We start from the raw sequence: 25,032 nt of genomic DNA, 5'->3' as shown, positions 1-25,032 counted from the left end.
TGCTAACTGTCAAATCAAAAACACCCATAATTGAAAATTGAGACATTAGTACAAAGAAGCTTTATAGAAATAAAATGCCCTGATGAAGCCAGTGATGATTGAGACACAGAAAACTCCTATAGGAGCAATAAACCAAAAGGGAACCAACCATTTTCTAGATAGTACTGTGTAATTATAAATCACATTATGACATTATGAAACTCACAAACCCTATTTACATGGTCCATGCTATTTTCCTTTAATTAAATATATACACAATATGTCTAAAAATGCAGATCAGGTTTAGGTCTTGGAGTTCCAAGATTTCCAAATTTTGCAAACAATGTTTTCAGGGCACTTGCTTTGTGCACAGGACCATTGTCATACTGGTACATGTTAGACCTCATAATTCCATTGAAGTTAAACTGTCCTGTGACAGTATGAAAAAAAGAAGAATATTGAAAAAACATCAGCTGGCAACTCTTTATTTCCATAAGGACTTTTCCCACCTGGGGCACTCACAAGTTTTTACATTAATTAGATAACAGTAATTGCATTATTCAACATCTATGTCCAACGGCTCAGATACAGAAATCACAATCAATATTTGCTCAGTTACTGGAAGTATGTGGTTCCCAGATTTAAACACGTGTAGTTTTCTGACAGAGTGTTTATCAGAATATTTAATGCTATATTAAAGAATTACAGTTCCCAAGAGACAGTGGCACATGGGGAATTTTGGACAGTAAAGACAGCAAACACACAACACACACACCAGTAGTAAAAGAGATACAATACCATAAAACACAGAGCATGCAGTTGACATTGTGACTTGTTATAGTAAATCTACAAATCTGAATCATTAACTAGAACCTGAGAGAGAATGCATACAGCAAAAAACCCAGTAAAAAAAATAAAAGATGCACTTCTAAAAGGTTGTCCAAACTTGACAGAATCTCTTTCTTTCCATCCTGCCCACTGCACCTTTTCTTTCTTTCTTTCTTTCTTTCTTTCTTTCTTTCTTTCTTTCTTTCTTTCTTTCTTTCTTTCTTTCTTTCTCCCTTTCTTTCTTTTTCTTTCTTTCTTTCTTTCTATCTATATTTCACTGCTTTATTTGTCTCTCGATGGCACTGATTTTTGGAACATCACCCCCACCCAAAACCCGCGGGCATCCAGTGTTTCGGGTCTCCATAGCAACCCTGCTCTATGGTCGATATTGGCTGAGTGTTGCTGTGGGAACAGCAGACCGGGCCACCTCATGTTGTGTCTGTTTGATTTAAGCTGCAGTGTGTATTTGTGGGAGCCAGGAATCACAAACTCACACCTACACACACACCTACACACACACCTACATACACACCTCCTGAACCATTAATGTATCATGTACATTATATAAATGTAATTTTGACCACAGAAAAATATTGTCATTTGGCCTCTCTCAGTATTTTGTGTTCATACTTCACTTTCTAAAATCTGCCCAAGTAGATTCCGATCGTCAGAAAATGATGATTATATTTCTCTTTCAGCACACATGCTAATACATCATCTACAAATATACAAATCATTAATTTGTAATGGCTTACTCACAGAAACGTGTATAGCTGGCAGATGTGCAACATAACCAAAAGCTAATAATAAACAAAAAAACATTAAAAAAAATTGATATGGTGAAGCTTTTAATTTATAGTACATCCTTACATTGAGACAAAGTTCAAAATAGAAAAATCACCAAAAAAGGATCTCCAGTATTTCGTTTTTTCACGAACACATGGCTTCATGCGAACACACACACACACAGGAACCCATAGAAATAAGACAACTAAGAATCCAAGGCAAAATCCTTTTCACTCAAATAAAAATAATACTTAATTCTGAATTTTAAGTTCCTATAATTAAGAAGGAGAACTCCAATAATTCTGCTGTGTAGTTACATAACTCACAATGTAGTCAAACCCAAATGTTGTATTGCAATGACTGTGTGTGTTTTGTTGAGAGTCTCCAGAATGTTCTGTTACTTTGACACAGTGGGTTCTCAGCTGCTTATATCCTTACATTATTAACATTTCACTATGTTTAAAAAATGTTTTTCAAAAAGAAACAACAAACTAAAATTTCTGATTTCTGCTTTCAAAGACCAAGGTATAGATAATCAAGATACAAATGAAATAATGAGAACACTGTGTCTACACATGCTTCAGATACCAAACATTGCAATAATTAATTAATTTGAGATGAAAAAACACTTGACTTTAATCAATCAGAACGAGAAAAAGTCTTGTGTCTGTTTGTGTTTGTGCATATGTGTGTATGAGATCATCACTTTACGCCATGATAAAAACACACACTTTACTTATTAATGACGATTGGTTTAAACATAGAAAAAAATCTACCACAGTCTAAAATTATTTCTGATAACAACCTTATTTTATTTTAAATGCATTTTGATTATAACATACAGGTCCATACTTTGCCCCGCTCCATCAAACATACCAACCCATTAGCTACTGCATCCAACTTTACAGAAAATTTCAGAGAAATATATAAGCATCAATTTGGTTGCCATCCAAACCCACAAAACCCGATCAACTGATTACCGTAATTTCTGGACTATTAAGCGCACCCAAATATAAGCCGCACCCACTGAATTTTACAAAGATTATTATTTTGAACATAAATACGCCGCACCTGTCTATAAGCTGCAGGTGTCTACATTGAAACTAATGAACTTTACACAGGCTTTAACGAAAGACAGTGACTGTAACACGGCTTGTATCTAAACAGTAGCCTACCAAGAAAGTCATTGTTCACTGTCTTCCTCCTTCCTTCCACAACTATTTATCTCGGGAGTTTATCTTTTGGCATCGTCGTGAGTTTAAAAATCGATGAAGCTTTTCTCCCGATGCCGTGCAGCTCAGAACACAGGTGAAGTGCGTTTTTTCATGCCCGGTTGTTTTCAGCATGACGAATGATTCGCATTTCCTGTTGCCAGTGCGAGTGAGAGGCAGGTCAAACGTCAGAGGAACCTCATCCATATTTATGATGTGGTGCGGCCCAATTCAGTGGGAGCGCATCCGATTTAGAATAAAGAATTTTATTGGTTCACCCATTCGGGATTAGGGAAAAACCCAGGAAAAATCCATAAATTAGCTGCTTCGTTGTTTAAGCCACGGGGTTCAAAGCGTAGGGAAAAAGTAGCGGCTTATAGTCCGGAAAATACGGTAAACACTTAGTGGGAACATTTTGATTCAAACTTAAATAAGTAGCTCCATTAAAATAAAAAATAATTATGGATTTATGGAAAATCTACCACCTTGGTGTAATGATCACAGTTGCTGCCTTAAAACAGGCAATTTGAAAGATAGAATGTAAATTATAGCATTAGAGAGGTAGATGTCGAAATTGCATGGAAGGGCAGTATAGATATTAGCATCTCTCTCCATGCTTAAAAAAAGGAAGAATACTCATCCAGGATTATTTAACACAGTAGCAAGTTAAATAGACCAATAAATATGTGCAATATGTAGTAACAACAATGGCAGGCAATCAGGGTCAGCAAGGCTTTTTCTGCTGGCCTAAACAGAATTACTGACTTATGTTTGAATATATATTTGTCCATGAATATGTATTAAATTATTCCCAATAGTCTATAAAGCCTGTAGTGGAATATCCATGTTGCTTAAAGGCTGTTGCTTTAACCAATCAGCATTTTCACGTACTTTGATTGAATGGTCAGAGCGTGCACTAGTCAGAGATTGTAGGCCGCATCTGTAGCAAACTGCACAAGCTCAAATATATTCGTGTGGATTAATAGTAATTTTTTCATTTCACGATGGCTGACAGAGGAGCAGAAATTTATTTGGTCGCATATACACTTACATTCACAAGACTTATTTTAAAAAAAAAGCTGGACATCATGAGGAAAGGTCAGCCTAAACAGCTCAAGACAGTTGTTTAGCTTTTTCATGAACCATTTATACTTTTGGGTTTTCTTTCCTGTTTTTGTTTTTTCTGGCACAAATCTTTCCCTTGTTTTAAATCCCCAGGAAAACCACAATGTGCAGAAAAAGGCACAAAAATGCACAGAAAGCCCTTTTGTTAGGTGTACACTGATCTTCTGCTAGAAATAAAGCTTTAATATTGCCAATTCTGATTGTTTAAATATAGACATTTTGATAACTGATTCAACAATAATGCTGCTGCTGCTGATATACTGACAATTAGAATCCTTAACCTTAGTCCTACAAAATGAATTTTGGTTGATTTTCCACTCACAATCCTGTGTAATCTTTTTGATGCCTATTCATTTTTAGTCATTCAAAATGAATTTCTCAAGGCAGCTTTTGCAGATTCTCTAAAAATAAATAATTTACCTCATTTAGTTTAGGTCTTACCACACTACAGAAATAGCACTGTGTATAGTAGTAAATCTCTGATCATCTTTGTGTCTTCTTGCTGGTGAGCTTGATCTCAGTTCAGCTTTATTTACCACAAATTACAATATTATTCGAGACACCCCTTGTTTGTGGTTCTTTCTGGATTTGGGTCAAGTGACTAACTCATCATTTTAGAACAGTATTTATTTGCCTTTAAGAGGCTCTATGGATGCTTTTGCTTTATACTGCATCTACAATTTTGATGGTTTGACTAAATTAGTGCAGAAAATATAGCTCTATATGCTTTTAAATTCACTATGCATACCACCATGCAGCCATTTTATTAATAAACACCAGTAACTCAGTTTACTCTGCCAGCCACACATGCCTTTTCAATAACAATGCATTCACCCAGTTTTACAAATGATTTGGTTCTTTTTTTTTATCTTGAGCTCTTTCTTTCAATCTCCATACTCTTCTATCTCTATGATTCTATTCCTTAATCCTGGATATACCTGTCCAAAGAATTTGGTTCCAGACCTAGACAGCCTTTCTTTTCTTGAGTGTTAGCAGTGATTTATATATTGAGATCCATATTGCATTTATATTCAAATGATAAATCAAATTATAAGCATAGATTACATACATTTGCAAAATACTTTATACAATTAACAATTAAAGTCTAGATTAATGGAGAATAAAATGCATGCTTTTCATAAAGCTCATCATATGAAATTTTACGATGTTTTACAATAATATGCACAATTACTACTTACAAAAAATACTAAACTTTGGATGCTGTATAGCATATAGTAATTATTTATTAATAATAAATAATAATAATAATAATAATAATAATAATAATAACATTCCCATAAACTAGACATACTGCAATACATTTGCAACAGAATCTACAATGTCTTTATTCTGTCATCTATTGGGAAAAAAAAAATTAAAACAAACAAAAACAGATTCCAGGACTTTTTTTTTTTTTTTTTTTTTTACTGATTGGAGTAGCTGTTTTTTTTTTTTTAAATTAAGCAACACACACTAAGAATCCAAAAACCAATAAACAAAATGTCAATAGTTTTGTATATGCACGTCATGTTTTCAGGATAGTTTTTTATATGCGTATTTCATTCAGATCAATATCTAATCACCACTGTGATTAGATACTAAACGACAGAACAAATGCCCAACCAAAATAAAAAATCATCACAGTGTGCTGTGTTTAATACTAAAAATACTCAATTATTCTTTTAAAAATAACAGGACTGAAATGAACTGAGAGAAAGGCAGAGATTAAGTCGTATGAGCTACTTGGTTTTTAAATGTCTACATGAAACAATTCAATTCAATTAGTTTTTATTTGTATAGCGCTTTTAACAATAAACATTGTCTCAAAGCAGCTTTACACAGGAAATGTGGTGATTAAAAGTGAATATGTTCTTAATAAGTAAGTTTGTCCCTGATGAGCGAGCCGGTGGTGACTGTGGCAAGAAAAAACTCCCCGAGATGGCATAAGGAAGAACCCTAGAGAGGAACCAGACTCAAGAGGGAACCCATCCTCATCTGGGTTACACCGAATGTCCATTTATTGCAGATATACGATGTTGCAGGGTACAGTGATGGTAAAACATCTTGTCATGGACACGAAAATCTAACACACTAATAAGTGTTGCTTTGGATTTGCGTGTGATTTTTTTTTAATACTGTCTTAGTTGTAGTTGACGTCTACACTATCCCCTCAAGAGTGTTCTTGAGTTGGCTGGATGTTGTGGAGGGGTTTATGTTCACTAAGGAAAGAATTCTGTGACCATTAATTTGAGTTTTCCAGGATTCCAGTTTTCCAGGGTTTTTGGTGTTGCTGTTGCATGTTAATGCAGTTTAAATTCAAATCAATTCATTTTTATTATATATAAAAGGACTGAAATGAACTGAGAGAAAGGCAGAGAGTAAGTCGTATGAGCTACTTGGTTTTTAAATGCCTACATAAAACAATTCAATTCAATTCATTTTTATTTGTATAGCGCTTTTAACAATAAACATCGTCTTAAAGCAGCTTTACACAGATAATGTGGTGATAAAGAATGAATAAGCTGTTCTTTATAAGTGTAAGTTTGTCCCTGATGAGCAAACCTGTGGCAGGGAAAAACTCCCTGAGATAGCAAAAGGAAGAAACCTTGAGAGGAACCAGACTCAAGAGAGAACCCATCCTCATCTGGGTGGCTGAATGTCCATTTATTTTTACAGATGAACGATGTTGAGGTGTGCAGTGATGGTGATCAAATGCAAACTGTAGTCCTGTGTCAGTGTGGCAATCTGCTGACATTAACCACAGTCCAAATCCATCCTCAAAGCTCATATTATGGCTACACTTCAATCGCTTATTGATTACGTCATTTCATAGTGGTGGCAAATTAATAAAAAAATATTGCCTCTCTGCCCAAATCTGCATAGACCTGACCGTATGTGACCAATATAACTGTGTTTCCAGTCCATTCAGGTCATTGCCTGATGAGTAAAAACAGTGAGCACTACATGACATCACTATTCTTGTCTTTGTGCGTGCTTGTATTATAGTTGTGGGAAGAAAAGACACCAAATGATTTACGTGGATTTATAATTTATTCATGCATTGTTCCATAATTGACTGGGTGAATGCTTCTATCTCTCTCTCTCTTATTCACAGACACGTCATCTTTCGTTCTTTCTCTCAGTTATTCTGTTTCTTTTTCTTCTGCAGAGAGATAACAGTTTCCTTGTTCCTCCTAAAAACATCTGAGTTTTTTAGATTCCTGTTGGCCTTGTAAGCCACTTGTAGCCTGATCATTAGAGACTAGATGACTGAGATGATGTCACTGACATATGAGTGCTGGTGAAACAGTTGATGTCACTGACACGAAGAAACCCACTCTACCATGCTGAGGTCACACATACAAAACGCTGCCAGACACAGGTGTCACTTTGCAGCAGCTCATTTTAACATCTCTCTGTCCACCTCCATCTCTTTTGCTCTTATTGTTTTCTCACACACACACACACACACACACACACACACACACACACACACACACACACACACACACACACACACACACACACACACAGGGACCAGTTACAGTGTAAGGCAGGAGATGTCTGTGTTGAATGGACTGTGTGCAGGCAAGCAGTTAGGACTTCAAGTAAGTGTGTGTGACAGAAAGGAGAGAGGAAAGCAAAAGAGAGTCGTTCAGAAGGTGGTGTGCATTTTATACAGAATGACTGTTGAATTAGAGTGTGAGAGGTGATTAGGGTTTAATGTATGATGATGTAAGTCGGTGTGTGCGTGCGCATGCGCTAGGTGTGAGAGTATGATTATTTTGAGGACAATGTAGAGTTAGATTTCAGGGAAAAATGGCCAGTTATAGTTGTCTACTGTTACACACATGCACACATTTATTTTACCTTAATCCTGCTGTCTAATGATGCAATTCATGCAGAAAAGAAGCTTTACAAATCTGAATGCCAGTTGCTTCATTATGTCAACAACTGCTTAAATACACAAATGTGTTACAAAAACACTTAAACATGCATTTAAAAAAAACTTTTAAATTTTAATAAGAATGGTCTTGAACATGAGAAAAGTATCTTGCCCAAGCTTGTAGTTTCATTTGCCAAAACTAGAAGAAGAAAAAAACAATTCTGGAAATGAATAAGTTTCCAAATTGTTTGTAAAATTCAGATCTGTACAGTGTTTATGCTGTGAGGCCTGATAAAGAAATTATACACCAGAGTTAAACCAGGAATTCTGTTAAACATTGAACTGACTTTGCCCACTTGTAAACCTTTTTTTGTGTAATATTTGCAAACCAACTGGGTTAAAATCCTTACATTCTTACATCCTTAACTAGTTTATAATGAACAGGTAAGGATCTTTTACATGACTTAAGAGTTGTTTTGAGAAAGGAATAATGGCTGAACAAAATGAAATGATGATGATTTGCTTTGTTACTGCTCATACAGAGAACTTTCATTAACTTAATTATCAGCAGATAATTTTACTGCCACAGCATCGTCCGCAGAGGACCATTTGAGATTTGTGAGCATAGATATGGAATAAGAAAAATTAGCCTGCAATCATTAACCGAATAAAGGAGAATCCCCAGAACTTTATTATGCTTCTGAAATTTTAGCTGTATGATTTACAGGCCACTATACAATAATCAAAATCCCAAAACCACTGCACTGCCTACACTTCAAGGCATTTATCATCTGTTCTCTGTTTTTAATGTAGCTGTGTGCATGCTACAAGATCAAGCATAGATTAAACCCACACAAATCCCGATGCAAACTGTACTGTCTCATAAAAATAAATAATGCAAGATCTGTACACGTGTGCTAGGATATCTGTAATATCTTACTAAATCACTTCATAGTAAGCAATAAGTCATTATATATTCTAAAGTTTCACTTATTCTTTTAAATGTTTTTAATACGCCACCCATTATTATTTCCAAGATAAAAATACCTACATAGATAAATACAACCCCAATTCCAAAAAAATTGGGACCCTGTGTAAAATAGAAATAAGATAGCATGCATGATCAGCAAATCTCAAAGACCCATATTTTACTCACAATAAACACACATCAACTGTTTAACCTGAGGAATTGTACAATTTAAGGAAAAAATAATAATCTAAAAATATTGAGACAGGGCAACAAAAGGCTACAAAATTAGGTGTTAATAAAACCAAACAGTTTAAGAAACATTTTACAAATACAGTCGAACCCACTTATCTCGACCTCGGTTAACTCGTCAACCCTATTAAGTCGACGTTTTTTAAGTGGAACCGCCAAATTCTCTCTTTGTCTTAGCATTTTCTCATTGGGTATGTCAATTCTTTTATGTGGCCGAACCCTAATATCTCGAGCACAATATCTCGGTTATCTCGATCCCCATGACCAATCGCCGGCTATTAAAAATGTTAGTTATCGATGCCACTTCACCATCTTACTACCGTATTTTCGCGTATATAAGACGCATCTTATACAAAGTTGTACGTACCCCTCACCCAGGGTGCATCTTATTTATATAGATCAGCCTGGAATGACGTGAAGAAGGAAACAATCTCAAACTGCTGGATGCACTGCGTCATTCAGGATATTCCCGATGATGAGTTTCAGGCACATTGCCGTGCAGCCGCAGAACAACTCATGGAAGTGGCAGAAAAATCAAGCCTTACAGATGCTATGTTGGAAGAGGAGGCACAGGAGTGTAGGATACTTTTCAGAGCTGTGTGTCAGAGTGAAATGACTCGAGAATTTAATTTTGACACTGATTAGCTTTTTGTAAATTTTTGGAGATTTTGTGAGCGATCTTTGTGTTTGCAATGTTGGAGAATATAATAAAGGTTTGTATCGAGAATCGACAGTGGTTTGTATTGTATACTGGTAAATCTCTGCTGTTAGTTGGTGCGCATATGCCTTTTGTTGTTAGCAAACATGTATGTACATTTTTATAGCATGCCTTCATCAAACAAATCGCGGCAACGCTGTTGTGTAAAAAACCTCCAAAAACACGTTCATGCAATTCAGAAATTTTAAGCACGTTAATATATTGCCGCCATATTGGTTTTCGTTTATCTCGATCATCGGTTATCTTTATGCTTTTTGGCGTCCGCTAGGCCAGCGACATAACCGGGTTCAACTGTTATTAGTTAATTGGCAAAAGATCACAAAATAATTGGGTAAATAAGTTTTTAAGAGCAGAATTATCAGTTAAGCAAAGTTATCAGTTTTCTTAGATGTGCAGAGGTTCACCAAACTGTGAAAAATAGTTTACAAAGTGTGGAACAATTTCAGAATAATGTTCCTCAACATAAAATTGCAAAGACTTTGACTATCATCTACTATAAATATAATCAAAAGATTCCAAGAATTTGGAGAAATTTCTGTGCACAAAGTACAAGAGTGGAAACCAATCTTAGATCTCTGGGCCCTCAGGCGGCACTGCATTAGAAACGAGCATGATTCTGTAATAGGAATCACTGCATGGGCTCAAATGAACATCCAGAACTCATTGTTTGTGAACACATTTTGGCTTGTCATCCACAAATGCAGGTTAAAGCTATATCATGCAAAGAATAAGCCATATGTGAACAACTTCTTTCTCTTCTCCTTCTTCTTTTCGGCTGCTCCCATTAGGCATCGCCAAAGCAGATCATCCGTCTCCATACTACTCTGTATAAGCCATATGTGAACATGTTAAAAAAAATTCTGCTGCCAAATCTCATTTAATAATTCTGTGTTAATTAAAATTTTTTGGAATTAGGGTTGTAAATTAATAAAATATAAAGCCCATTGGGATGGCTGCAAATCTCCAATAAAGGGAGTAGAAGTTTGGCTTCTGGATTAATAGAATAGCCTTTATTTGTCACATATACATTACAGCACAGTGAGATTTGTTCTTCGCATATCCCAGCTACTCGGAAGCTGGGGTCAGAGCGCAAGGTCGGCCATAATACGGTGCCCCTGAAGCACAGAGGGTTAAAGGCCTTGCTCAAGGGCCCAAGAGTGGCAGCTTTGGCGATTACCGGGGCTTGAACCGCCGACCTTCCGATCAGTAACCGAGCACCTTAACCACTGAGCTACCACTCATTACAAATTAGACCAGATTAGGCACTCTACACACTCTTCACTGGGATGATGAAGGACATGCAGGAAATATAACATACCTTACTCTATATTTTATTTGCTATTACTGTTGCCACTTTTCAGTGGTTCATTTGTTATTTAATTACCTTCTGACACTATGGAATGAACAAGAGGCTTAATGAACATTCCTGATCTTGAACAAGTAGGCCTTTATTCTTTTCTTCCTTCATTTCTTGTTAGCCTGTTTATCAGGGCTCAGGAAGACACTATCAACCGTGTGTGTGTGTGTGTGTGTGTGTGTGTGTGTGTGTGTGTGTGTGTGTGTGTGTGTGTGTGTGTGTGTGTGTGTGTGTGTGTGAGAGAGAGAGAGAGAAAGAGAGAGGGGGGGGGGAATAATGAGAGAGAAACAGAGAGCAAGCTAGAGAGATCAATCCATTACTTATTCATGCTTCGTTATTCATGAATGACGGTGTGAATGCTGATCTAAAATAAGTCAAGGGTGAGAGATAAGAGACTCCTAACTCCAGTTTACCACAAACTATTGTCACTCATGCTGCTTTTCACAAGCTGCTATGCTATCATTCTAGTTGGTGTTAATAATACAGACAGACTCAGAGTGAAGTCTATCTGGCTTAATCAGGCACCCTTTCCTGGCTGATTCAATCTGGGTTAAAGAAATCATTGCAACCTACTGCAAAGTTCAGATTTTGAAAATGGAGACTGGACTAAAAAACATGCTGCAGCTACAGAGGGCAACAGTATAACACTGATTAGCAGAACGTGAAACAAACCATACGATGCTTAAGCCCCTTGAGTTAACTAGCAGACTAACAAAAGCAGACTAAATAACATTTGTAGCACAGGATATGAGCACAAAGTCTGTGAAAAGGGGAACATCTTTTACATTTAAAGAAAAAATATTTATTTTGTGATTCATTACACACTTAATCATATCACAATGGAAATCCTTACAGCAGAGTTCTTGGAACTGTGTGTTTTTTGTAAGGGTTTGTCAAATGATCCCTCACACAGTGTGTGCTTATGTGTGTGAAAATATGCCTTAATCGACTGTGTGTGTGTGTGTGTGTGTGTGTGTGTGTGTGTGTGTGTGTGTGTGTGTGTGTGTGTGTGTGTGTGTGTTTGTGTGTGTGTGTTTAGTTACAGCTGTATAGATTAAATGTTGCTAAGGAGATGTGACTGGCAATTTGCGATGTGTCGAGCTGCAAGATAATTTTCACAAATTCACTGTGTCCACATGTGATTTTTCATATTGAATGAATGAATGATTGACATTTTGTATGACCATATCAGTTACACAGTTTTATGCTAATATCAATCTAAATACTCCTCATCGGCTTTCGCTGTTTGGTGGGCTTTTATAAATTTCTGAATAACTAATGATGTAAGACTGCAGAGGAAATTATACTGCCTATGATATAATTAACATCCAATAGTGTATGAGGGAAGAAAGGAGAAAGAGGCTGACAGAGGGAGAGAGAGAAAGAAAACACGAAAAATGAGGATGAGAAAGCTGGAGAGGAAAGGCGAACGAGGGGAGCAGAGGAGCTAATGAGAATTTTCAGTTTCTCGACAGGTTGCTAAGGTTGACAGTGAAATATAGATACTGTATGCAGGTTACAGTGAGTGAGACTTCATAAGGGAGACAAGGGTGTTTTAAAGCTTCCATATTTTGTAGAAAATGTTTTATACAGATGTAATGTGATATTCGTGGCTTTATCTAGTAGACTAAATATGCTCGAGAGGAGTTAGAACTGTAACTGCAAGACTAATGTCCCACTACTCTTTCTGCACATCTATTCTGTTCATTCCCCAAAAGATTACAAGTCTTATGCACACACTGATGCTCAGAAACCTCAGACCTTAAATAACTATAACATATTCCATCATACACACCCACACATATGCACAACTAAATATGTCAGGAACTTTTATCAATAACACAGAGTCTTTAACACATTTGGTTATAAAAAAAAATAAATAAATAAAAATTTTTTAAAAATGGGTGACCTCTATAAAACTTTCTTTCGGCTTCTCCTGTTAGGGGTCGCCACAGCGGATACTCCGCATGTTTGATTTGGCATATGTTTTTATGCTGGATGCCCTTCCTAAAGCAACCCTTCCCATTTATCCCATTTATGAGAGCGCCGCATCCTAACCACTAGACCACCAGGGGACCTAGGGTGACCTCTATCTAATGTACAATAAATAAACCAAGACACAGATAGCCAACACTGAAGAAACAGCACCAGCCAATACCAGGTGCTACCTAATCACTTCTGAAAGGACTCACAGAAAGTACTGTATGATATTTGATGACTTACTTTCTCACATTCTGCACTTGTGTAAAAGCAAACAACTCTATAAAAGGAGTGTATATAACAGTCTGATTCAAAAGCAAAAAAAAAAAGCTAAGTCCTGTATCTAGGAAGGCCAAAGTATGCTTTACTGTAGTCATTAATTTGTCAAAGTATAGCATTAAAAACCTTTCCTGTTGAACACTTTTAAAAGAGAAATCAGTCCAGATTAAAGAGTAAGAGAAAAAAATCACATATCCTAGTCTGTTATAGAAGCTGGGTTCAGAGTGCAGGACCTGCGTTGAAATAGTGTCCCTTGAGCAGCGAGGATTAAGGGCCTTAGTCAATGGCTCAATAATGCAAAAGAGTGCTGAGGGTTTAACCTCAGAACCTTCTAAACAGTAGCCCAGAGCCTTAAATAATTAGCCAACACTGACATCAAATCAAGGGCACTGCAGAGATTCATCCCCATGATCTTCTGAAACAAAACAAATTTGCTATCGAACTCCACCACCATGCCACTTTTTTGCATTTGGAAACAATTTAGAAAAGAAAAAAGAAAAAACTAACTTCATTCCAGTGATCTGATCAGATGGTTTCCGTTGTCCTACATCAATTCACTTAGCTAAAAAGCCAAAAAAGCGATGAGTTCAAAGTCTGCAAACAAATTCTATTCAAACAAATTCTCTCTCTAACAGGTGACGGCTGCCACCTTGGAATGTCAATCTCAATGTAAAGTTGGAAAACTAAGAAAAATGCAAATAACTAACTAGTCAATAAAATAATATAATTAAAAATACCAGCCCCTAAAGATACAGACTGTATTACCTCTTTGAGAACTTCGTGCAGTAGCTGGGCACTGGCATCTGAAATGTTCCAAGGGTCTCGTTCCTCCACGAGCATAGCATCCAGCGTTCCCTTTTCCATAACCACATCAAATGAGGAATCAGGAAAAGCTAGACGACGAGCATCCATACACACCCAGCTCAAGCCAGTGTATTCAGAGTGACGCTGGGCCATGTTTTCCACGCACACACTGGAGTAGTCCACATTAGTGATGGTCATGTAGCCAGCCAGGTACATGTCCAAGCTTAAAGCGCTGTTCCCACAACCTGGTACAAAAACAAAGTGTAAATAAAAAATGTTTTACAAGATTTGCTAAACCAAACTTTTACACCCAATGGTCTCGACTAGACTTCGTTTATTAAAATAGTTTTTGTACTGTAATATTTTTCGTGAAAAAGTCATTGCATAAAACAGGTTCACTGCACAAACTGACAAGTGCAGATAAATATGAAAATATATGTATAGTACTTAATGTATACTGTAACATAAATGTAAAAATAAAAAAAAATAATAAAAAAAAAAAATATATATATATATATATATATATATATATATATATATATATATATATATATATATATATATATATATATATATATATACATACATTGAGGAAAATAAGTATTTGAACACCCTGCTATTTTGCAAGTTCTCCCATTTAGAAATCATGGAGGGGTCTGAAATTGTCATCGTAGGTGCATGTCCACTGTGAGAGACATAATCTAAAAAAAAAAACATCCAGAAATCACAATGTATGATTTTTAAACTATTTATTTGTATGATACAGCTGCAAATAAGTATTTGAACACCTGTCTATCAGCTAGAATTCTGACCCTCAAAGACCTGTTAGTCTGCCTTTAAAATGTCCACCTCCACTACATTTATTATCCTAAATTAGATGCACCTGTTTGAGGTCGTTAGCTGCATAAAGACACCTGTCCACCCCATACAATCAGTAAAAATCCAACTACTAACATGGCCAAGACCAAAGAGCTGTCCAAAGACACTAGAGACCAAATTATACACCTCCACAAGGCTGGAAAGGGCTACGGGGAAATTGCCAAGCAGCTTGGTGAAAAAAGGTCCACTGTTGGACCAATCATTAAAAAATGGAAGAAGCTAAACATGACTGTCAATCTCCCTCGGACTGGGGCTCCATGCAAGATCTCACCTTGTGGGGTCTCAATGATCCTAAGGAAGGTGAGAAATCAGCCCAGAACTACACGGGAGGAGCTGGTCAATGACCTAAAAAGAGCTGGGACCACCGTTTCCAAGGTTACTGTTGGTAATACACTAAGACGTCATGGTTTGAAATCATGCATGGCACGGAAGGTTCCCCTGCTTAAACCAGCACATGTCCAGGCACGTCTTAAGTTTGCTAATGACCATTTGGATGATCCAGAGTAGTCATGGGAGAAAGTCATGTGGTCAGATGAGACCAAAATAGAACTTTTGGGTCATAATTCCACTAAACGTGTTTGGAGGAAGAAGAATGATGAGTACCATCCCAAGAACACCATCCCTACTGTGAAGCATGGGGGTGGTAGCATCATGCTTTGTGGTGGTTTTCTGCACATGGGACAGGGCGACTGCACTGTATTAAGGAGAGGATGACCGGGGCCATGTATTGCGAGATTTTGGGAAACAACCTCCTTCCCTCAGTTAGAGCATTGAAGATGGGTCGAGGCTGGGTCTTCCAACATGACAATGACCCGAAGCACACAGCCAGGATAACCAAGGAATGGCTCTGTAAGAAGCATATCAAGGTTCTGGCATGGCCTAGCCAGTCTCCAGACCTAAACCCAATAGAGAATCTTTGGAGGGAGCTCAAACTCTGTTTTTCTCAGCGACAGGCCGAAAACCTGACTGATCTAGAGAAGATCTGTGTGGAGGAGTGGGCCAAAATCCCTCCTGCAGTGTGTGCAAACCTGGTGAAAAACTACAGGAAACGTTTGACCTCTGTAATTGCAAACAAAGGCTACTGTACCAAATATTAACATTGACTTTCTCAGGTGTTCAAATACTTATTTGCAGCTGTATCATACAAATAAATAGTTAAAAAATCATATATTGTGATTTCTGGATTTTTTTTTTTAGATTATGTCTCTCACAGTGGACATGCACCTACGATGATAATTTCAGACCCCTCCATGATTTCTAAGTGGGAGAACTTGCAAAATAGCAGGGTGTTCAAATACTTATTTTCCTCACTGTATATGTGTGTGTGTGTGTGTGTGTGTGTAAACTGCAAAGAAAATGTGTAAGTTACAAAATAAATTAAATACAGATTAATTAGAATTCCATCTTGCATTTTTACTATGATGACTGTGTATTTAATCTATTGTCTACTTTAATAAGCAACCTAATGTTTTAACAGGCTACGGCGAATTTAGTCTGTCTTTGTGTAAGTACCAGCCTTAGCCCTGCTCACTGATAAAGGCTGTCACGTTTTACCACCTCTTTTCCAAAACCGTGAGCAACACTAATTATCACTCCTTTCGTTTGGCTAATTAAAGAGCCCTTAACAAGTTGCGACTTAGCAAAGAAATTTTATCACAGATTCCCTCCTTTTCTCTCACCTCTTTCTTTCATATTCTACATCTTGTTTCATCTTTAACAAGCAGAAATCTGAAGAAAAATCAACAAATTAAAGTGATGTTTCGACACCGAAAAACAAACCAAGGTTTCATGAGCAGCTACAGAGGTATTTCTAACAGGGAAAGTCATTAGTTTCCTGGAAGACAAACTACAGTATAGGAAAAAAAATTAGCATATCAGAAAAAAAGAACTTCAGAAGAAACAAAACAGTTTCTGGTTCTAGCTTTAAAGATGTTTCAGTGGCTTTATTCCCTAAATCTAGATCTTACAATCTTGTGTGGGAGAAAACATTCGGGTGCAAAAAGAGATATAAAGAGCTCATCACAAAGAAATATACAAATACATACATATACATATGCTTAGGCAATAGGAACAGTAAGAGGTTAAGAAGAAACAAATGAAAACGATTTATTGCAATACTCCTTTATTTTACTTGAAAGCAAAGAAAAGTCCACTGGTTTCTAGTGTTTTGTATAATATAAACATTTTTTTTTTTTTAATTAACACGGACATCTCACAGCTGCTGGTAGCCCATGTAGAAACTGGGGAAGACATAAATTCCTAAATTTTGAAAATAAACGTACATGTGAAGTTAGTAAACATAAATTGACCATTTCAAATAAACATACTTGTACTTCAGTGAACATAAATAAACCATCTTAGTTAAACTTAACAGTACTCCAGTACAGTATCCTTCATATCCCTACAGTATCCAACCATCTGTGGTCAGAGCAAGGCTCTGTGCTTGAGCCAATTCGTACACAATACTGTTGCATTTCTTTTCATAGAGGTCGGGAATTATCTCTGTGCTGAAAAAAGTGCGAGACGGTAGCCTGTAACGCAGATCAAGTGTTTTTATGAGATGACAAAAGCCCGCATGACCGAAAACGGCTGCAAATCTTTGGCAATGAACACCCCCACTGCCTTTGTTATTTACATGTGTCTCTCGGAACCAGTTGGGTATGTATGCTGGAAGGATTCAGCGAGAGACTGTTGTTTTTTGGAGGACTTTATTACCTGCTCTGCTATCCTGCCTTGAATAGGCTGCACGTGTAAAACAATGCTTGCAGATAGTCATTTTTTTCTGTACTGTTTTTTGTTCCTCGGCATTATACTCAACAGCAAAACCGAAATGTCTCCACACCACAGATTTAAAAGACGCCGGCGCCACCTCTTACTGTAGCCTCACTTCACCACCGCTTGCCATGTTAAAGTGTGGAATGATGGTTCAGCGCCCCTAACTTTGGAGCATAGTGATTGAACATTTACTCGCGGGGAGGAGTTTCCTCATCTCAGCTCGTAGACTTACAGGCACACACAAACAGTCAATTCAGAGAGAAATAAAAAGCACATCAATTATTTAAACGTAAAACCGAAAAAAACTATTCACAAGCGCGTATTGAACCGTGGATGTCGTACCGAACGGTTCAATATTATATTGAGAATTGTGGCATCCCTAATATTATATATATATATATATATATATATATATATATATATATATATATATATATATATATATATATATGTATACATACATACACACAGTACAGACATATATATACAGACATATATATATACAGTACAGACCAAAAGTTTATATATATATATATATATATATATATATATATATATATTTATATATATATATATATATATATATATATATATATATATATATATATATATATATATATATATATATATATATATATATACACAGTACAGACCAAAAGTTTGGACACACCTTCTCATTCAAAGAGTTTTCTTTATTTTCATGACTATGAAAATTGTAGATTCACACTGAAGGCATCAAAACTATGAATTAACACATGTGGAATTATATACATAACAAAAAAGTGTGAAACAACTGAAAATATGTCATATTGTAGGTTCTTCAAAGTAGGCATCAAGAGAATGCCAAGAGTGTGCAAAGCAGTAATCTAAGCAAAAGGTGGCTACTTTCTCTCTTATATTGGCTTCATAGTTTTGATGCCTTCAGTGTGACTCTACAATTTTCATAGTCATGAAAATTAAGAAAACTCTTTGAATGAGAAGGTGTGTCCAAACTTTTGGTCTGTTCTGTATATATATATATATATATATATATATATATATATATATATATATACATACACACACACACACACACATATATATATGACTTGTATGTGTGTGTGTGTGTGTGTGTGTGTATATGTATATATATATATATATATATATATATATATATATATATATATATATATATATATATATACACACACACACACACACATACATACATACATACTGCACTGAATCCACTTACTTTTATTTTTTTGCAATGGCAACATGAACATGATTCTGTGGCTCTGAGAGTTTTTGCATTCCAGGAAGGCCACAACACAGTGAAACAAACACTGCATCCTCCCCACTCTAACCCACCTGATTTAATTCATCAAGGTCTTGATAACGAGCTGCTGAGTTGAAGTAGGTGATACAGAAGGGAAAACCTGATTCAAGGAGCACTGTAACCTGATATGGCTATGTGTGACCTTTTAACCTGAACCCTAATCATACCCTAAGATGTACTTACATATATAAATACTAGATATTGCTGTAGCATAGTTTCTACAAAAACACTTCTAGAAGCTTACATTTCCTGTATTTTCTAAAGTTTTATATTCTTTATATAAATACATATTTAGTTCCATTTTGACTATATTTAATAAGAGCACAAGTAAAGAGTGCAGTATGATTGTACTTTGATGACCCCAGGACTGGACTGTGATCTAGATCATAATAAGCATACTCAGATACAAGACTCCAGAACACTACTCTCCAAAATCGACTTTCTCTCTGCAAAGTCTGGGAAGCATTTAATGAGATTTAACCAGAGCACAGTGTTACACTTGGCACTGTCAGTTTCTTCACTGTCTCTCACTCATATCTCCTCTATCACCATCTGTCTCTCATTCTTCTGCTTCCATTTTTCCCTCCCTCCTCCTCATTTGTTTGTTGACATGGTTAAGATGGAAAAAGGAATTCCCTTCTGATGAAAAGCACCAGAATGTTCTGGCATATCAATCCAAAGTATTAGGCTACAGAGCTGTGTTCCAGTACTGTTTATAACACGCCCTTGTCACCTTTGATTTACTATTTATCCTTTGGGGAAACCCAGTTGCCGTCTTGAGCTGTTCTAAGACTTTATTTGCTCAAGTGAAGTTAGTAACATGAGTCTTTTGGAAGCCCGAGGGATCAAGTCACAGTCACAACAGTGTTGTACTATTCTGAAGCAGAACTTGGCCTGAGATGACTGCAATCTGCTGCAAAAATGACAGACTTAGCTGTTCATAAATATGCATATGAGCAAAATAAAATATATATATATGAATCAAATAGATAAAAAAAATATCCATACATATATATACACTCTGTCGATTTTTTGCTTTGTTACGCGAGCAAAAAATGGAGGTACGAGCTCGAGACGCTGCTGCTAGATGGCGAAGCGAAGCCTGAAAGCGAAGATTGTGACGAAAATTAAGATAAGCAAAGAAGAAAAAGTTAAAAATTTAAAGTTTAGGGATACGTAGTGTACAGGAGTGTTAGAGAGAGTAGCAAAAAACAAGTTTCCCCCCCGCCTCCGCTTATCGCCTCTAAAACATTTTTTTATATATTTATACATTTCTGATTTGCACTCATTCATGGTGACTTAGGCCTTAGCTGTCTGCTGCTACAATATTTGAAACAATCACATTTATAATATACATAAATGTTTAATCGCATTATCTTTCTGTGTAATTACTACAATTACATAAATATGCAAATAAGACTAAATGAATAAAAAAAGTTTAGAATGTGATGTCATCTTAAAGGAGACCAGCTTATAGATACTGTATACTATAAATATACACTGAATACAAGTTTTGAAAATAGCTGTAAGATTGTCTGCGTTGTGTAATTTAAACTGTACTTTTGAAAATATAGACTAAACAACCACATGAAACAAGGTAAATATTAGTTAATTATTCATGAGAAAATCAGTTCAGACTCCACCTACCCCAAGCCACAGATTACACCTCCTTATAGCAGTCAGAACACATAAGAGCATACGTAAAGAAAGAGGAAAACAGAGCAGGTCAAACAGCAGTAGAGTAGAGATAATGATGGAAAGGTCTGGTGAACTGAGTTTACCAGAAGGAGGATAGATTGAACAAAAAATAAATAAATAACGAAAAAATAAATATGACGATAGAGTCTTAAATATATCCATAGGGTAAAGATGAAGAAATTTCTCATCTTCTAGAACTTTACTATTCAAAGGTATATGCTCACTATCCTTCTGCTTCAATCTATCAGCGTAAGTACACCTTAACAATCACACTGTTTTCATCAACCACCATATTTATATACTGTATTAATCAGTGTTCAAAGAAATATTATGTTTGCTGACTGTATTTCATTCAACCTCTATAACTCACTCGTTTTCTCTTTCACTCATGCCTCCCTCACAAATTCTTTCTTCTTTTCTCTCTTAGTTTCACCCACAAACAGCCAATGAAATTAATTCTTAATGTAACAATATGAACACAGTCACCCAATGTTTCCCAGGAGACACCAATAAATATTATATCCGTACATAAAACTGAATGAACATGGCTACATTCACTATACTGTATAAATCAATATTGTTTCAACACAAGATGCCAAGCTGAAACATAAGAATAAATCAATTACAATCACATTGACTGTGGTAAAACATCAGCAGCCTTCAAATCCACCGATAACATAATCTAGGGGTAAACTTGATGCATGTCAAATACTAGTAAATACAGTAGTTGTGTAAACCCTTGCATTTAAAGAGTTTGGAAAATTTTGAGAACTTTATAATTGAATCTAAAATTAAATCCAAACCATTTGTATCCTTTTCAGATTCTTCACATCAACAGTATTATCAAAGTCTTTCTAATTTCCTGGCAAAGCCCAGAGCAAATTTTTTTCAACAGGATTACAGGAGCAACCAAGAGGTTTGATGCAATAACAAGTCTAATAGTAAGACTGTAAGGAAGGTGAAAAAAACCTTAGTGATGTTTTACATCAGGACTAAAGTATAGTGAGATCCATTCCTGTCCATCCAGCAGAGGTTAGAAGTAACGAAGTACAAATACTTCGTTACTGTATTTAAGTAGATTTTTCTGGTAACAACCCATCAACCAATTTCTTGTCATTGCCGCTTTTTCAATCTACCACTGATGTATCATTTCCTGGCTCTAATGCAGACTTTGACTAGCTTATAAAACTAATAACAAGCAAGGCAGAAGGTAACAAGAAGTATGGTGCTATGTGGATGAGACAGAGGGAGTCAGTGATGTAAACATGACTGAGAACAGAGACATTCCTGATCACCTGATCATCATCATCATCTTTTCTCTGCTTGAGTTCTACATGGTGGGTGCTCAGCCTGGATATATTCATTAGATAACAACATTTGAAATTCTTTTGTGTGTGTGTGTGTGTGTGTGTGTGTGTGTGTGTGTGTGTGTGTGTGTGTGTGTGTGTGTGCGTGCACACGTGTGGACAAATAACTCTCACTGGGACAGTGTGACTGATGTAATTATTAGGAACTATGATTGGTGTGTGTGTTTTTGCGTGTGTTTGTGTAATCCAAATCAGAAGAGTCATGAATATCTACATGGTGCCAGTTTTCTAGCAGACATCCCATCTGCTCAACTCTCACACACAACACCCCATCCCTAAGTCTCTCTATCTCTCTCTGACACATCATGACTTTCTCTCAGCATCTTCCTCTCACAGACACAGTAAGGTAGCACACATTTCTGCTGCTATTCACTGCAGATACACACCTCTTATTAGAAGGTCTCACCTCAGTAGCACAGTGTCCTACAGTGTACCAGCATGCCTTAAGCAGCAGGGTGTGTGAGTTTAATAATCATAAGCCTCATCAACGCATACTGAGATATCATGTGATCATGTGCTATCTCTGATCTCAACCAGAAATCATTGCTGGAGTTACAGATGCAGGAAGACACTCCCAAAAGGTTTCATGACTGGTGTCTTTAAGTCAGTGGTCCACAATCCCCGGGCCGAGGACTGGCACCGGTCCGTGGGTCAATTAGTACCAGGCCGCACAGAAAGAATACATAACTTACATTATTTCAGTTTTATTTATTATCTAATTCTGAACGATGTTTTATTTTGGAAAATTACCGGATTCTTTAGGCCACATCTGTCTATGACTCACTCTTGATGCGTGTCATGATGCCTCGGTCACATGTCTTACCTCCATCTGCTACCTTCTTAAAGGGGCTGCTCCGGCCGCTAACACATAATACATTACTGCTAAATTCAAACCCCCAAGTTAGCAAAATGAGTGAAAAACAACACTGTGGATTCACGTTTATTATTTTATTTAGAAAATACCAGTTTCTATGCCGGTCGTATAATTTTATTTTGTTACATTTATCCGCCACACCTTAAAGGCCGGTCCGTAAAAATATTGTCCGACATTAAACCGGTCCGTGGCACAAAAAAGTTTGTTGACCACTGCTTTAAGTGACATTAACACATGGTCCTCATAAGAACCTGTCTACATCCACAGCTTCCAAATAAAGCTTGTTATTACACATTAGAGATTATTAAATGGGTTTCAGTTGCATGAATAATACTGATAAACACAAGTTTGGAAAATGAACCATAAAAGGAGGCCAAACAAGATGTCCTGTATTTGTGGATCAGCAGCCAAGGGGATATTTCCAATTACCTCCCTGCTAGGCAGCAGTCAGTGCCCGAGACGCTGTCTGTGGTGATGCCAGCACACATGGTTGTCTGCTCCCATGCCTTATTTTTGGGGTTTTGCAGGATCCCAGTCTCATTGCATATGTCTCGTTCAAACCACAGGGTAAAATGTACATATGCAAGAGGCAGAAAACCTTACATACATCATGTACTTATGCTTCTACAAATTAAAACATACAATTAGTGCACAAGTTAATCAGTGCTACACAAACCAATGTACTGCTTTATACCTAATTAAAAGCAAATTATTATTTGAATGAAAATACACACAGACACTTTGACAGAAGTGTAGCTCTATACTCTAACCCCTTCAGAGACACAGAACTGTGGGTGTGTCCTCAAGATGTGTGAGTACCACAAAATATGCATTCACATAGATATTCAAACAAAAAGAGACTCATGTGTCAGAGAGCCTATTAACAGAGGAAGAATGAAAGAATGAAGAAATTATTAAAGTGCTTAGTCGCCACAATCTGTCTAACCAGAAGGGAAAAAGAAAGAAATACACAATGTACACTGTTAGAAATTGCTGTTAATTTACGGCAGAATTTCAACAGTATAATAATGTTATGTTCAAAAGCAGTACATTACTGTTTTATTGTTGTAAAATGATGTAGACACAATATAACGGCATTTTGCTGTATTTATTACTCAGATAAAAAAAAACATTACTATACAGTATTTTTGTAAACTGCAGTGAGCACGCGGGGACTTTTATCCGTCTTCATAACAATAACAGGTGAGTTCCCTTTTGTTTGCGTGACAAAATTCATTAAATTTGCTATGGCAGCTAACATGTATGGTGAATATTGGAGTTAATCGATCTTCTATTTGCTTATATTCAGTGATTAATATGCCAAATGCACCACTGTGTTGTGCAGCTGGATTTCAGACTCGGGTTGAATTATTCCCAATTACCGGGTGAGTTTCATTCAGCAAAATATGTGATAATCCTTCTGTAAAGTTAATTTTTCAAACTCCATTGCACTGAAATTACATTTTATTTGTTTTACACTAACACGACTGGTGTTTTCCGCTGCTTTTCTAAAATTCGTGAAGCCTCCAGCGTTAAAAAAAAGAAAAAAAAAAAAAACGTAATTATCGATATTATTATGTTTTACTTTTTGTCCAAAAGATCTGTGTGCTTATGCTTGTTTTCTTTCCGGAATGAAAACTGTTCTTTATACAGGAATATACTTTGCTATATGTTCTCTGTGAGTAATCAATTCCCCTCCACTAGTTCTAAACACACACATTTATTTTTCAGGCGGTTAATCGAGATAAATCCGGAAAAGGGCACCAGGCTGTAGGAGTAACAAAGCGGACGTGTCGCCAGTCTACTTAAAAAATTTATAGATTTTAAGTGGGATTTTATATAAGTAATACACACCACAGACACACACAAACATCGCATACACACACTCACAACACACATCACACAAATGCATATTCACTCAAAAATACTGTATATACTTGGGTGTTTTC

At 36.4% G+C, this 25,032-nt stretch overlaps 1 protein-coding gene across 1 annotated transcript in view; it reads right to left on the bottom strand.

Moving 5' to 3' along the window:
• Nucleotides 1–25,032, bottom strand: part of ece2a (endothelin converting enzyme 2a) — a 77,513-nt gene that overhangs the window by 27,864 nt on the left and 24,617 nt on the right. Inside the window, exon 2 of the mRNA XM_083526133.1 lies at nucleotides 14,134–14,417. Within this exon, the coding sequence (XP_083382259.1) occupies nucleotides 14,134–14,417 (284 nt within the window). The remainder of the gene's footprint in view (nucleotides 1–14,133; nucleotides 14,418–25,032) is intronic.

Source organism: Silurus aristotelis (assembly GCF_946808225.1).
Source record: "Silurus aristotelis genome assembly, chromosome: 22".
Taxonomy (NCBI): domain Eukaryota; kingdom Metazoa; phylum Chordata; class Actinopteri; order Siluriformes; family Siluridae; genus Silurus; species Silurus aristotelis.
This window is presented reverse-complemented; position numbering and strand designations above follow the sequence as displayed.